This window comes from Ischnura elegans, chromosome 8, assembly GCF_921293095.1.
Source record: "Ischnura elegans chromosome 8, ioIscEleg1.1, whole genome shotgun sequence".
NCBI classification, from domain to species: domain Eukaryota; kingdom Metazoa; phylum Arthropoda; class Insecta; order Odonata; family Coenagrionidae; genus Ischnura; species Ischnura elegans.
Window position 1 is genome coordinate 6,081,398 of NC_060253.1, and position 14,882 is coordinate 6,096,279.

At 38.0% G+C, this 14,882-nt stretch overlaps 1 protein-coding gene across 2 annotated transcripts in view; it reads right to left on the reverse strand.

Moving 5' to 3' along the window:
- Nucleotides 1–2,380: 2,380 nt before the first annotated feature.
- LOC124163330 (cell division cycle protein 27 homolog) overlaps nt 2,381–14,882 on the reverse strand; it is a 43,020-nt gene continuing 30,518 nt past the window's right edge. For both annotated transcript variants that reach the window (XM_046540157.1, XM_046540156.1), the window contains exons 10-16: nt 9,835–10,015; nt 8,768–8,993; nt 7,175–7,302; nt 5,663–5,780; nt 5,055–5,258; nt 4,607–4,790; nt 2,381–3,603 (exon numbers count right to left, since the gene is read on the reverse strand). In XM_046540157.1, the coding sequence (XP_046396113.1) occupies nt 3,479–3,603; nt 4,607–4,790; nt 5,055–5,258; nt 5,663–5,780; nt 7,175–7,302; nt 8,768–8,993; nt 9,835–10,015 (1,166 nt within the window). In that variant the 3' untranslated portion in view covers nt 2,381–3,478. The remainder of the gene's footprint in view (nt 3,604–4,606; nt 4,791–5,054; nt 5,259–5,662; nt 5,781–7,174; nt 7,303–8,767; nt 8,994–9,834; nt 10,016–14,882) is intronic.

The following is a 14,882-nucleotide window of genomic DNA, read 5'->3' on the forward strand; positions in this document are numbered from 1 at the left end:
ACAAGAGATTTAATGCTTCTTAGGTCACACGGACACTCTTCACGCATAAGTCGCCATGCTCTTCAGCAAACACAATCGCACCCCGGCACAGCGTTGCCAAAATTCCATGTTCCGGCCTGTATTATAGGTGGCCATGGCCCTGGCTAAAAGTAAAATTCTATTCAGGAACACTAAGTCTTTCCTGTCTGTTTCACTATCTCTTTTACGAGAATAATTTTCAGTGACTTAATCTACCTGAATATGATATATACCTAACATCATACGAATGCAAACCATTCGTGTTTTGAATCCAATTTATTTTGCTAATAAGTCCACTCCTCTCAGTAACACTGCTACAATTTTATGTTCTTATGTTTGGTCTTGATCCCTGCGTATTACACGTTGCAACTCCATACTTCCCAACGCACATAAGCTCCCTTCCCGTTTACAAAAGTTCATCATCTCTGCACTGTTGTTCAGTGTAAGTGTCATGCGCAGTTACATGACACCCTTCTTCTTTTTCATCAGAATCAATCTTCTTCCCTCAAAGATTCATTCAAAAGACAAAGACTCTTTCTTTTACTGTAGAGGTAGCTGACATCTAGTATGAATTGAAAACGATGAATGTAAGTATTACAAGGCCAACCTACAACGGTAAATTCACAGAAACATGTAAATAATGATTTTTTAATAACTACTGCATTAACGTAATTGAACGAAGTCTTCAAAAAAATCATTTCTAAAAATCGCATTTTCTACAAAAGTTGACGTCAGAATCAAATAATTCCTCATCCAAATTTTCAATCAAAAGTCAAGGTATATTAGCTTTTTCCTTTTTTTTGAAAGACTGCAGGAATCCAAAGTGCACTGAATTAACGTGCTGTAAGTATTACATGATCGATTTTTCGTGGCTTACTTCGAGAAAAATCACTAACATTTTTAGAAATTACTAACTTTCTATTTGTTTACATAAATTTAGGCAAAAAATATACCAATAAATAAATATTTATTGATGTAAACGTAAAAAGACTACTTTCATGGCCAGTTTCCGAAAAGTAGCTATCAAATGCGATGAAAATGGATGAAAAACATTCAAGGCGACTTTAAATACTAGGCGGCAAACCGTAACGAGAACGGTCGCGTGGGGTGTCTGGCACACCCCACTCTGCAGAGCTTTGACAAAAGTAATTTTTCTTAAAAACTTGCATTGATTTTATAATAATCTTTTACATGCTTCCTCAGAAAGCTTAAAAAATCAGCTAGAGGAGGTTACAGGTCATTGCAGTCACAATTGCAAGAAAAAATAGCGCTTATATAAGGCTGGGGTGTCTGAGACACCCCACGCGACCACTGCCGGGTTAAGTAAAATACTATTTTTTCAAGCAAATAATTTTAAAAATTAATAAAGAGCTGTTACAGTTTCCTTGCAATGCTGGTTTCATTCACCTTTACCATGCTTAAACCTTACCTATTACTTGAACAACCATGGCTTGCACCCCCCCCCCCACAGTTTTGATCCTGGGTATGCCCTTAAAGGGCATGTCCTTCGGGTAACTACAGACACTCTGTTTAGGAGAAGTAATGATTTTACTATGTATTTGATTTATGATCTTTATGCATTATGCAGTTATGCCTTGCCTTTTCAAGAAGTTATTGCCAATTTAATAATTATGAATGGCTTTCAAGAATAAAATTACTTATCTCTTCAGCATTTGCATACTCCACTCCTAGATTTTTAAGTTGGTTAACAGAAATTAGAAGGCTGAGAGTATTTAGAATCTTGATTCGACAATTTTATTTTGGTGGGAATTTGTTTCTAGTGTGATTCATGACTAGCTTTTGAATGCATGGTGCTCTAGGGTTTTACTGAGTAGTTTCACATCAGATCATTTCCATAGTCCAGCATCATAGCAGTTGTAATTATACCAGTTACTACTCCATTCTTAATAACAAAAAATTAAACTAGGCCTGATAATAGCACCTGCTTCTGATTTGCTATTCTGGGCTTGTTTTTACCAAAGACATGTCAATTTTAACTCTCACTACATTAAGCAACGTCATTAAGACTTCTCTTGCATATTTAGTGCAGCTCCTTTAAATGATACATAAAAAGCTCAAAAAATCAAATTGGAGATATAAAAAAAAACACGGTATATTTACAGTATGAACAAGAATATATATTTTGAAAGCATCCCAGATTACGTCATTGAATATTTATGCATGTTACCTAGCACAAGTGAAGGAGGATGTATGTATGAAGATTTTAGGTCAGTTCCTTGATGCTGTTAGAAGAATACACCTATTATGAGAAATCAAACAACCTCCACCACAAGGATTTCTATTGCTTGTAATGACAGAACAATATAGAGAGTGATTGTTGAATAGTAAATTTTATACTACATCCTTTCAAGAAATCAATTTATTTTCTCAATAAGCAGCAGTTTTCTGCAATAATAACATGTGATGATGTTCCTTTATGCATTTTAATAATTTACACCTTTCATGTCATCTGGCAACAAATCATTTCATTTAATAATTACAAGTCTCACAAATATGAGTATGAAATCTTATTATTTATGTACAACTACACCACATACTTTCATTGACTCTCACATCTTGCCACAGGGTAAAGAAAATCACTCATCACACTAGCCCAGACACACATTAGGTGATTGATAAGGACAATATGAAGAGCAAGATTATGTTATCAAAAGCTTATTACCCCATAACATTTACATAATTGGTCCTTCTACACTTGTAGTGTTTCATCACTTAGTACATGACGAACTGCATCATCCAGCGTGTTAAAAACACTTCACCTAGGGTACATCAAGCTGATCAAGTCCACAGGGAAGATCTCTCATGATACAGACACAGACCAAAAGTAAAAATAAATTTGCTACATTATTACAAAAAGTATCAATGAGCACCTCCTTCGGCCAGCATCTTCAAACTGTTGTAGGTTTAACTTTTAACCACATTAATTGCTCAATCAAGGGAAACTCATTACAAAAACACTCAACACAAGCACACACACACCTACATCAATATGGATAAGCTAACGAAGACCTAGAAAAGATGGCCAGGAGGGAATATTCTCTTCCTTAAAACTGCCACCGTTGGATATTGCAGGAATGCAAATGACATTCTCAAAAAAGAATGCACGCACCAACAAACCACTTCAAATGTCAAACCACAAACATATCAGTTTCAACCCATTCAAAGCAGCACCAAAAAAGATAAAAGACTTTTTTTTTATATGAGACTACAGGGAAAAAATGCCAAAATAACAGAATACTTAAACATTCATTTATATCAGCAGCCAAAGGGTAACAATAATAGTCACCTCGAAGGAATTATATAATAAACAGGAAGGGAAGAGGCAAAAATTCAGGATGACGAAAGAATGGATTGCAAGTACTCTACATACTTCATCATAAAAACTTTCAACACAATTTTCTCTTGTCGGCAATACAATAAAATGAGGACCTGCTCATTGTTAAAGACTTTCATCACTTTCACTAGAGGGCAATGTGGGGAAGTGTGGGATAACCTCTGAGCTTAGGCGCTCAAATGCTGCTGACGTGGAAGGCGTTGTTGGGTTCCCCTCATTTGCTTCAGCACCTTTACGGAAAGGAAAAAAAATTATAATTGAAAGATATGAAAAAGTAGAGTTATTCGGAAGGTTAACATAAATATCAAGAATGTAGCAAAAATCAAGATATTATTGACTGATTTATGCATACAAAAACTGTTAATATAAAATTAAATTGAAATATTAAGGATTTATTTAGGCATGACAGCCTTCTGTGATTTGGAATAGATAATGCAAATACATTAGAATGTCCATAGACCCTCAACTATAAAATCCGCTAAATGAAGCACAGTCAATTGGCTGCAAGACTTGCATACCATGGAATCTGGTTTTTAAAAGGAGAATGCAAAGAAGAATGACATCAGCAGGCCAGTCGGAACATAAGCTTGCTGTTGATACATTTGAATACACCAAATATTTTACAACCCTGTAAGTAGCCATTAATTTTACTTAGATGTGTTCAACAGCATTAAGAACACAAAGTACGGTGAAGTTGTATCCATTTTGTCATCCTGCCAATCTACTTAATGCAGCAATATATATGTGTATGCATATTTAAGGCATGTAATCAAGCCACAATATTGGTTGTCTGCTATTTAACAAGAAAGCAAAACTTGGCCAAAACACAATAAATAAAAAAATTCACACTGTAGCACAATTAAGAGGGAATATACTTATACAATAAGAATAAGTGTGTGAAAAGGAGAGACATTCCATGTTATAGGCTATTTTTGCCCATACAGTTTGCCATGTTGATAACTTGTACGGCAATAAAAAACATTCATAAGCTTGGCGATACATATTAATTTATCAATATGCCAATCATTACACATACTTAAAAATGAACAAATAAAAACTCGAATTTTTGGTCTCATGAACTTCCTAATAATGTTGGTTTATTGTATGATTAATGCCTGAAAGTTATTTTTGACAAGATCTCAACTTACTTGTATTGACCGATGGCAATCTCAATCACAAAATTAGAAAACCATTATTGCTTAATGACAACATTAGACCAAACATAGAACATACCTGTGGTAAAAGGAATTGTGCTAATAGTTGAAACCATGGATTGTGATGCCTCTTCTGCTTGACTTCTACTCACTGCTGGGTCTATTGCCTCTTTTATTTGACTATTTGCTCCCTTTGGATCAAGGTCCATCGCCCAGCTAAAATGCATTAAGGCTAAATGTGTGTTTCCAAGTTTATTGTGAACCTGTAAAGCAAGTTTATAATTAGGGATTACAAGGCAAGACAATGATTAATAATTTTACCAAAGGAACCCATTGAAATTCAATGACTAAAAGAAGGCTAAAATATGACTATGCAAAGATTGAAGCTGAGGTGTGCTGTTTCCAGAAGGTTTACATGCATGTAAGTGAATAATCCCCACACCTATATGACGCCTACAGATCTGCCTACGACTTCCAAAAACACAATTTAAAACAATGGCTCAAGATAAAAGCTACAAAACACTCACTTTTCCAATGAGAAAGTAGACCTGAGATTCCTTAGGAACTATTTCTTTGAGTTCTTCCAACTCCCGCAGTGCGTCTGCGTGCCTATCAATGTTGAAGTATATGGATGCCCGGTGGAATTTGGAAAGGGGGTTCTTGGGGTCCAGAGCTATTGCTGCATTTAGAGTTTGCAATGCCTTCTCAGTGTTTTGCATTGCATGCTGAACCTAAATATTAGTAAAATGAAGACAAACAAAATTGTAAAATCATGATAAGAAGCACCAACACTCAAAAATTCATCATCAAATTAATTTTCTCTCTGATGCTAGCACAAACTTAACAATACCAATCATTGAAAGTCAAGGTTGGATTTGGGGAAATGAAATGCTTAGTGGCCACATTCTTTCCCCACTTCTCGGAAAAATTTTTTGGAAGTTAACTGGAAAACTTCTTTTGAAAGAACTTAGAAGAATAAAAAAAGTGATTAAAAATTGAATAAATTATATTAAAATATTTTCTTACAAAAAATATACACCAAGGTGAAAACTGCACTACAAAATTATAATTTACCAAACTAAAAACAATTAATTTTATTTAATAAATAAATAATACATGCAATCATAATACTTACAACACCGATATGACAAAGGAGGAGAGCACTTTGTGGGTTAATGGCGAGAGCCCTTTTGAAGTGCATTTCAGCCAACTGGTATCTCTCTTGCTTAAAATATACAGTTCCTATTCCATACCTAAACAGTGACATAAAGAAAGTGTTAGAGTAATGGAAATAAAAATAAGTTTTTGCATATAGTTACCTAACAAAAGATAAGAATATACTGCAGACTCCAGATTATCTGGAGGATAATTAGGATTATCTGTGCATGAATTTCACTCTCACTCAAATTTTTCCCTGATCTTTACAAAAAAGTTCAGATGCAAAATCATCGGAATTATGGCATTAATGCTAGGAAACACGGACTTATTATTTCCATTAGAATCCCCTTCGTAAAACAAAACTATCGCGCACTAGCTGCATTCACGGGAGCACTGTGTTCGTGTTTTCCAAGCCTCGCAGTGTGCGACCGCACTCCTTGATCACGGATACACGTTGCACAGCAGTTGCAACCCAGGCACCTTGTGCGAGACGTCTGTGATTGTCTGTTATTTTAGGTTGCTTTCCAGAATAATTTACATCTGTCTTCTACTGACCGTGATCTTTTTATCAGATCGGTGAAAACGTGATTTTACTCATATTCCTGCTGCTCCATGTAATACCTCGTTTCCAAAAACCGCACACACCCGTTTCAGCAAGATCACAGATTCAGAAATTTTTTTTGCAGGAATACTTTTAAACCCCTGCGTGACGTCGGAAATTACAACGTCAGGCACCACGTTGCGTAGTCGCGTCTTGTTGCCCAGTATGCATTTGATGCGAGACACGGTTCCACGATCACTGAACGCAATCGCACACCACAATGTTTAAATAACATGAACAATGAGCTTCCAAGAAGGTAATGGCCACGCGATCACCCCATCGCACCGCAGCGTTTAAACTAAACTAGGACTTTTGGCAAATTTTCTGTGCAGGCAAGTGCCTGGCTATGGCTCATGCTTTCTCTACTTCCACTTCCCCCTGCTGCCTTCACTTCTTCTATTCCCTTCCTCTCCAGTTTGACCTTGAATAGTTTCGGCATAAATATGTCCGAGTGCGACGAAATCTCCGGTTCCTTTGGGCCGTATTCAACTGAATGCGAGGCCACGGCAATAATTGGGCATTTGCGATATGAAATATACGTTTATAGACCATAAACAACTGTTCCCTTAATTTGCGATCTGTTAAAATGGAAGAAACTTCTAAAATTAATCAAGAGTTTTTTTCCCGCCGCTGATCATCGTCTGCATGCTAGAGCAGACGTACGAGTAAACTTGAAACATTCCTTGCCAAAAAGAAAATAAAATAATTCCCTTTTTTGGAGAGGATTTTAATAGAGATAACTATCCTACTACTAAAGATAATTTTTTTTTATCAAGATCGCAGAAATCATCGAAGAAGAGTAAAACTCATGCACGGATAATCCACAACACGGATAAACAGCAGCCGGATAATCAAGAGTCTACTGTATACACATAAATTGTTACTCACCATGCATTATAGTGCCTACTGTCCACCCTTAAAGCACTACGAAAACAGCTCATTGCCTTTTCCATCTCCTCTGTAGTGTAGTACTCATGTCCAAGTAATGTGAATGCATAAGCAAAATTTGGATCAACCTAGGCAATTTCAATGAGAAAAAAGGTGAAGGTTAATAAATAAGTGGATAAAAAAAACAGATGAAATACAAAATTCAATTAATAAATTATGAAGAAATAAATGTAGTCTTGTGAAATTTTCAATGAAAAATCAAAAACCATAACTCTGATTTACATTATTCTCAAGCAATATACAGCCATTACGAATTAACTTGATTACCACAATTATATACTAAACTTTGAAAATTCGGTGAAATATTCAATTCACCTTCTCACAATAATAACCCCATTGGACAGAAAGAGTACTTCAGCCTGGAGTACTAATAGCATTAATTAATATTTAACCAGCTTTTTCTAACAGACAATGGCATCACTACTTTATTGACATAAGTTACACCAAATGGAATTTTAATCCATTTTATAATTCACAGTAAGCAGCACTAGAATTATACTCCCACAGAGGAAAAAATCATTATCCTTGCATAATCATTGACCAAGGCATTTCCTTCCTCTGCAGTGTTTCAATGATATGTAGATAAATTGTGTGAATTACAGTTCAAATCCTGGTCAAGGGCAATGATTTTTACTTAGTGGAATATTCACAATAAATGCACTTAACCCTTTCGCGCCGAATGCCACACCTGTGCGGCGAGGATTTTCTTCCATAAACAACGAATGCCACACCTGTGCAGCATTAATTTTCCTAACCTTAGCAACAAATGCCACGCCTGTGTGGCACAGGTCGAAAAAAGTGACCGTGGCGGACACAATAGACCCACGGACGCGGTCACCCCTCGTGATCCGCCTTAGAGCGAACCCAGTCCCATCTTCGGCCGCTCAGGTCGACCCTTCCTTATCCTCTCCATGCGGTCAACTACTGTTATTTGCAGTGTGTTTTCCAAAACTATATTTGTTGCTTACTTTTGATATCTATTGCTATAAATGAATTCATCTTTTTTTGCTGACCACATGGAATTTTCAAACAAAATTCTAACGTTAATATCAACGAAGTTATAGACCAACTAGTAAATATACTAAAACCGTCTATATAAACGTTAGAACTTCGTTTAAAATTTCTGCACGCTCAGAAAAGAAGCACAAAATTCATTTTGAATGTAAAAAATCGATGCGAACAACAAATATTTGCATATATTTTGCACTGATATTTTAGCCAGTTGACCGCGGACTCGTCCTAGGAAGGGGCGCTTTTAATCCCTCTAGGGTCTGGGACAGAGGCCGAGGAAAGGGATCGGCGCCCCACTGAGTTGGGTCCAAAAATTGTTAGGGAGGAAACCACTGCCTTCAGTCGACACGAAAAAGCTTCGTACAGAGGAGTAAAGAAAACTTTCAAGAGACTTGTATTGAGGAAGAATTTCCCTCAACGAAGGTCCGGCGCGAAAGGGTTAATGGTGCTTCCATAAAGGCAGGGCCACAGTCTTTTCCTTGCGTTAGTACACATAGATTTAGATCAAATTGAACGACCGACCTGCACAGCACGGTGGAAGAACTTTATTGCAGTCTCATGCTCCTTCTGCAAGCTGAAGCAGTTTCCCGTGGCACACCACGTTGCTGCACAGTGCCTGTCTAATCTCACTAAGTCTTGTGCCAAGGCTGAAAGAGCAACTTCTTTCTGTGTGTGCCAAAGTGAACTACTGTACAATTCCATCAGCTGTGTCCTGTGGGGTTCACGCTCCCTTACCTCGGCAAAGTACCTGAAATATTTGGGTAAGAATGACATTTAAGTCAACCGATATTATATTTAAGGCAGACAATAAATATGAAGAAATCAAACTTATACAGAAAATTCTTGATTTTACCAAGCAGGGTGGTACGAAGTTTTGGTAATAAGAAGTGAAGGTGAAAAAAAAACTGTGATAAGTCTGTGCTTTCTGCATGGTAAATTTGAAAATAAGTAGTTTTAAAAACAAGGGCGAAAAATTGACATCAGAACTATTAATAGCAATGAATTTACAATGGAATTTGTTTTATTCGTGCAGTTTTGAACCAAATCTGGTATTTGATGGAAAGACTAGAAGATGGAAATTGAAAGGAACGACTGACAGTGGACCGAAAGTGGTGGAATGGGGTTGAGCTCATAAATTTCTTATACCTTTAGTAACTATACCTTTAGACTGAGTTGACACTCTTTGTTATTATGCTGATACTACAAAGGGGCATAAGGGGTGAACTGCCATCCGCATCGTCACATAAGAATTCCCACAATCCTCAAAAAGAAGCATAGCATTTTTCTCAGGGCTCAAATTTTAATATTTTAATTTACAAGAAAAAATACCAAACGTTAATTAAAAATTGAATGGTGACAAGTATTCACCAGAGCATTTAAAACTTTTGATAGAGAAAAAAATTAATTCAAAACCACCCTATTTCGCCTTTCCATAAATGCCATACATACTTTGTCAAAACTTGGCCACAACATAAATTTTAGGAATGTAAAACTTATGGCCCAGCAGAGCAGTCTCTTTCCTCAGCAGACAAGGGAAGCTAAGAAATTCTAAAATCATAGTACATAGTATATAAAAAAATACTACTTACTTGATTGCTGAGCGGTAGTCATTTAAATAATAGTACGCCTTGGCAATTAAAGAAAGAACCCATCCAGTGTCATGCTGATGCTGCGGAAGATTTTCAAGGCACTCGATAGCTTTCTTACAGTTGAACTGCGATAAATGAAGATAGGCAGTCCCAAGCTCTTGAAATAATGCCATTAAACCCTCTGCACATGAAAGAAGAAAGTATCAACTCATATAAAATAAGTGCAATGAACATCTGATAACTATCAATCACACACAAGACTGAAATAGTACAATCGTACAGCGATGCCAAAGGACGTGAGCATCATTAATTTCCTAAAAAGCTAACAAACCCGATGAGATGAAATTTTCCATTGCTCAAACCAATTCTCAAGAATAACCTCTTAAATTAAAACTTCGGCCCTTAACTGGACCATGAAACACTCCTCAAATACATTATATAGAAAGTCTGTGCACTACTGTAAATGTGCAGATAAATTTCTCAGGTTTCTCCTTCGGTCAAATAGGAAGCAGAGTAACCTACCAAAATATGTCAGAGATAAAAACTTTACCCCGATGGAAACTTAAAACATCAATCTGAATAGCACCCACCAAGTACGCCTGAAATCGGAAATTGAAAACGTGTTTTGAATAGCCCAGGGGCTAATATGAGTTTCACCGCATTTTCCTCAGATTTTGTCAAACGAATGCAACCCCCAGATAGCGTAAATGGAAAAAGAGAGAAGGAATAACTGAGACATTATATCATCTCCTATTCATTACATGATTCTATGAGAAGTCTCATTCTCCCAACAAACACTCAAGAAACTGTTAGAATACGTTATTAACAAAATAAGCAGCGCCTGGGTGGAATTCGAATAGGCGTTGCCAAAGTATTTTTTATGTGGATGTAACTGTTTCTCTTGTTCGCAGTGGATGTGTACGTTATAACCTCTTATAAATAAAAGGTTTTTCCTGCGTGTGCTAACAGGTTATGGGCCCAGGGCGTATTACGAGCCTATAAAAGAGTTTAAAAAACGTACGAAGGTGCTGTCGGGCGAAATGGCATCGTTATACAATCAGGACGAAGCAACTACGAAGGTTCCAGTGCTGAACTCAAATAATCATTTCGCATGGTCATTACGAGTAAAGGCGGAGTTACTTTTACGTGATGCATGGGAGGCTATCGTCGGTTACGAAGACGCATTGGACGCATCACTCACTCAAGGCGAAGTTCGGAGGCGAGCCAAAAGCAATACCATCGCACTATCCATTCTTTATAAAACGGTAGGTGATGAATTTTTGGGAGATATTGCTGACTGTACGACCGCAAGAGAAGCATGGAAGATTTTAGATGATTTGTGCAATAGTGAAGGGCTAGTTAATGGCGCAATGGTACTGAAGGAGCTTACACACTGCACCAAAACACCGGAGATGCCCATTCAGGAATACTTTGCAAAAATGCACAATTTGCAGAAGAGAGCAGCAAAAGGTGGATTTGAATTGTCCGATAAACAAGTCGCGGGAATTATTCTCGGAAATTTACCGGAAGAATACCAAGGCTTTATTCAGTCCTGGGAGATAGATTCAAGTAAGTTGTCCACAAATTTACTGAAATCAAAGCTCATTACGGCGGAGAAGAAATTGCAGTTGATGGGAGAAATCGAGGAAAATAGTCATCACGCATTCCGAACTGTTCAGAAGACAAAGGGAAGTAAGGTGAAGAATGGAAAGGGAGATGAAACAAACAGGTTCAGAAGTTACTCGAACGATAAAAGGTTTTGGTGCTTTGCCTGTGGGAAGAAGGGACACATTTCAAAGAATTGCCCTAGGAAGAAGGAGCATGAAGGGGAAAGAATCGTAGTCGAGCAGAAGAAGGCGTCAACAGCCATCGTGTCCAGGGAATTCGTGTCGCTCTGCGCGAAGAGGAAAGTACCTGACGGCCAGGGAGTGTGGTTATTGGACTGTGGTGCTTCAGATCACATGTGCCCGCGAAGAGAACTATTTCACCACCTTGAACCAATGGAAGGAGAAGTAGAGGTTGGTGACGGCGCCCCTTTAAGAATTGAAGGCAAGGGAAGTGTGATGCTGAACATATCGGACGAATGCGGAGGTAAAGATGTGGAACTTAAGGAAGTTCTCTATATACCAGCACTACAAGATAGCCTAATTTCGTTAGAGCAAATCGAGGAGAAAGGTTGCAAGATAGAGACCTTCAACGGCGTAGCAAATATCTATCTTAGGGAGAAACTAATTCTTAGGGCAGTAAGAGTCGCTCGACTTTACTATGTGTCGACAGTGGGAGGCATCAGTATACAGGAGATTAGTGAAGAATTTAACAATATGGAGAAGAAGGCTTCCAGAGTTTCCTTTGCACAGATGCACACACACCTTGAACCAATGGACCGGGAGAAGAGGTTGGCTGAAGTAGAAAAGCTGGAGACATCGCTTCAGGAGGCAGAGAAACAGGCCAGCGATTGGAAAAGGAAAGCAGAAGTTAGTAGGGCAATATCAGCGGCTAAGCAGGCTGAAATGGATGCTTTCAAAAGTCGTTTGTCCACAGTAATGGCCAAGGGAGAGCATGGTGACCAGCTAATACTATTCCTCAACGAGTGTTTGAAGAGCAAAGATAGTACTATTAAGGAGAAAGAATTAGAAATGAAGGCAATGGCAGAAGAACATAGGAAAGAAAAGAAAAAATTAACGATGAAGCTGATGAAAGAGCAGCCAAAAGTCAATTATTTGGAAGATACACTGGAGAAGAAAAATATGACGGTAGAAAAGTTACAAGAAGCCCTCCATAGCATGAATGTTTCTCCAGGCTCAAATGATAACTCACTGGTAATTGCCGCAATGAGATCCGGAAATTTCAAGTCCTCGGAGTATGCTTTAAGAGCCATGATGCAGGCTGCTGAGGCTGAAAAGATCAGATTGATGGAATTGGTGGCTGTATTGAATAAACGCCTGAAGGAAGAGCAATCACAGACAGACTACGCTTTGAAACAACTGGAGATGGAAAAACGAAAGCAGGAGAAGACGATGACTTGGGAGGAGCTCGAGGCGAGAGGTGGAGAGCCAGAGGAGGTGACACCCATCCAGGGGCCAGGGGAGGTAATCATCGCCTGTGAAAATGAGCCTGCCTATGAAGGAGTAGCGGAAGGTGATCTACCACATAGGTCTCAGAGACAGAGGAATCCCAAGATCTGTCCCTGCTGCAGAAGGTCCAGATAGCAACATCCCGGAGGATGCAGAGGAGGCACTAAGTGGACCAGATGCGGAGAAGTGTCATTATATCATATATCAAGAAGTATAATTAAATATGATTATATGTCATATAACAAGAAGTATCATTATATCAGGGAGATGGTAAAAACAGGGGAGGTTTCATTCCAGTTAGTCAGATCAAAAGATAATGTCGCTAATATGTTGACAAAGCCACTGTACGGAACTAAGACAAAAGAATTTTGTAAGATGTTAAATCTAAAGAAGTGCTTAGAGATTTATATTTCAAATTATTATTTTGTCAATCCCGAGGGGAGGTGTTAGAATACGTTATTAACAAAATAAGCAGCGCCTGGGTGGAATTCGAATAGGCGTTGCCAAGGTATTGTTTATGTGGATGTAACTGTTTCTCTTGTTCGCAGTGGATGTGTACGTTATAACCTCTTATAAATAAAAGGTTTTTCCTGCGTGTGCTAACAGAAACACACCCAATACATATAAGGGTGGAGGTGATTAAAGAAGCTTGACCAAGGTTCCAACTTAAAAACAACAGTGGAGATATGTGAAGTGTATTCATTTTTTTATAGGAGATTACTGCATCTCAACCACTCTGCGGGGGTCCGTCCATTGCTTTGTTCTGTGCGGCTCCATTTATTGCTCTGCTCTGCACAGCTCCGTCTATTGCTCTCATCCGTGCGGCTCTATCTATAGCTTCTCTCTGCACGGCTCCATCCATTGCCAACTGCCAGTTTTACGCATGGTAACTAACTCGCTCGCAATTAGTATGTACGTAGTTTATACTGGTCACGAACAAAGAATATTTACTGGTATTTCAATGGGATTCAAACAAAATTTACTCGACTTGCATCCCAAAGCACAAGGGACTCTAGTGTGCCCCTGCAAATAAGCAACCCACACATCACCTCCATACAACAACAGTTCCTACAGCAAAGTCATGAATTACCGGTCCCGTTTAATTCATTGCTTGGAGGTTTTCCTGTACTTCCTTGATTAAAAATTTCCTCAGCAATATGCAATTTCTAACTGAAATGATAAAATACAATGTATCCTCGTTTAACGTCGTCCCGTTTAACGTTGTTTCACAATAACGTTGTCCAAAAATTGAAACCCTTTATCATTTAACGTCGTTATTGCTTCGCGATAACGTTGTTCAAATTATGCGCGGCGAAAAAAAAATGAATGGCGAATAGAACGCAAGCGCATCTGATGTATAGTAAATATTACTATATTAATGCGATTGGTAATTTTCGTTCGACAGAAAAGGTTGGCGTGGGTAGCGTATGTTAAATATGCATCTGAGCGAATAATTATCGCCTCATTTACCCATTATCTGTATATTTTTGCGATGCCAACAGAAAAAAATGTCCACGAAGAAGAGTGGCTATCCTGGTGGTTCTTCAGACGTGAAGAAAAAACGGCGATATTAGAACAAAAACTTGGTATTATTAAAAGAATTGATGAAGGTGCAACTGCTGGAGAGATCGGTCGAGTTTTAGGTTTGCAGGTCGAGTTTTTACAATTAAAATTTCTTCTGTTACTGAAAATATCGATGTTTCGCCATTAAAATACTTTCTTTTTAGTTTTTATATTTCATTTAATAATGCCTTCTTCCCAACCTTTTCGTTATGAAAATTCGTTTCGTTTCGAATGAATCGTTATCATGCTGAAGTGAATAATCGGTAATGAATGTTTCACACGATTTCCGCCGGGTTAAAGAATTCATATCATAACGAAAATTGACTCGCCCTTCATACTCGTGCTTCCGAGTGTCAGATTCAGATTTTTTCATTTTGGCCTGATTCAGGTGTCTCCCGATTGGTCACGAAG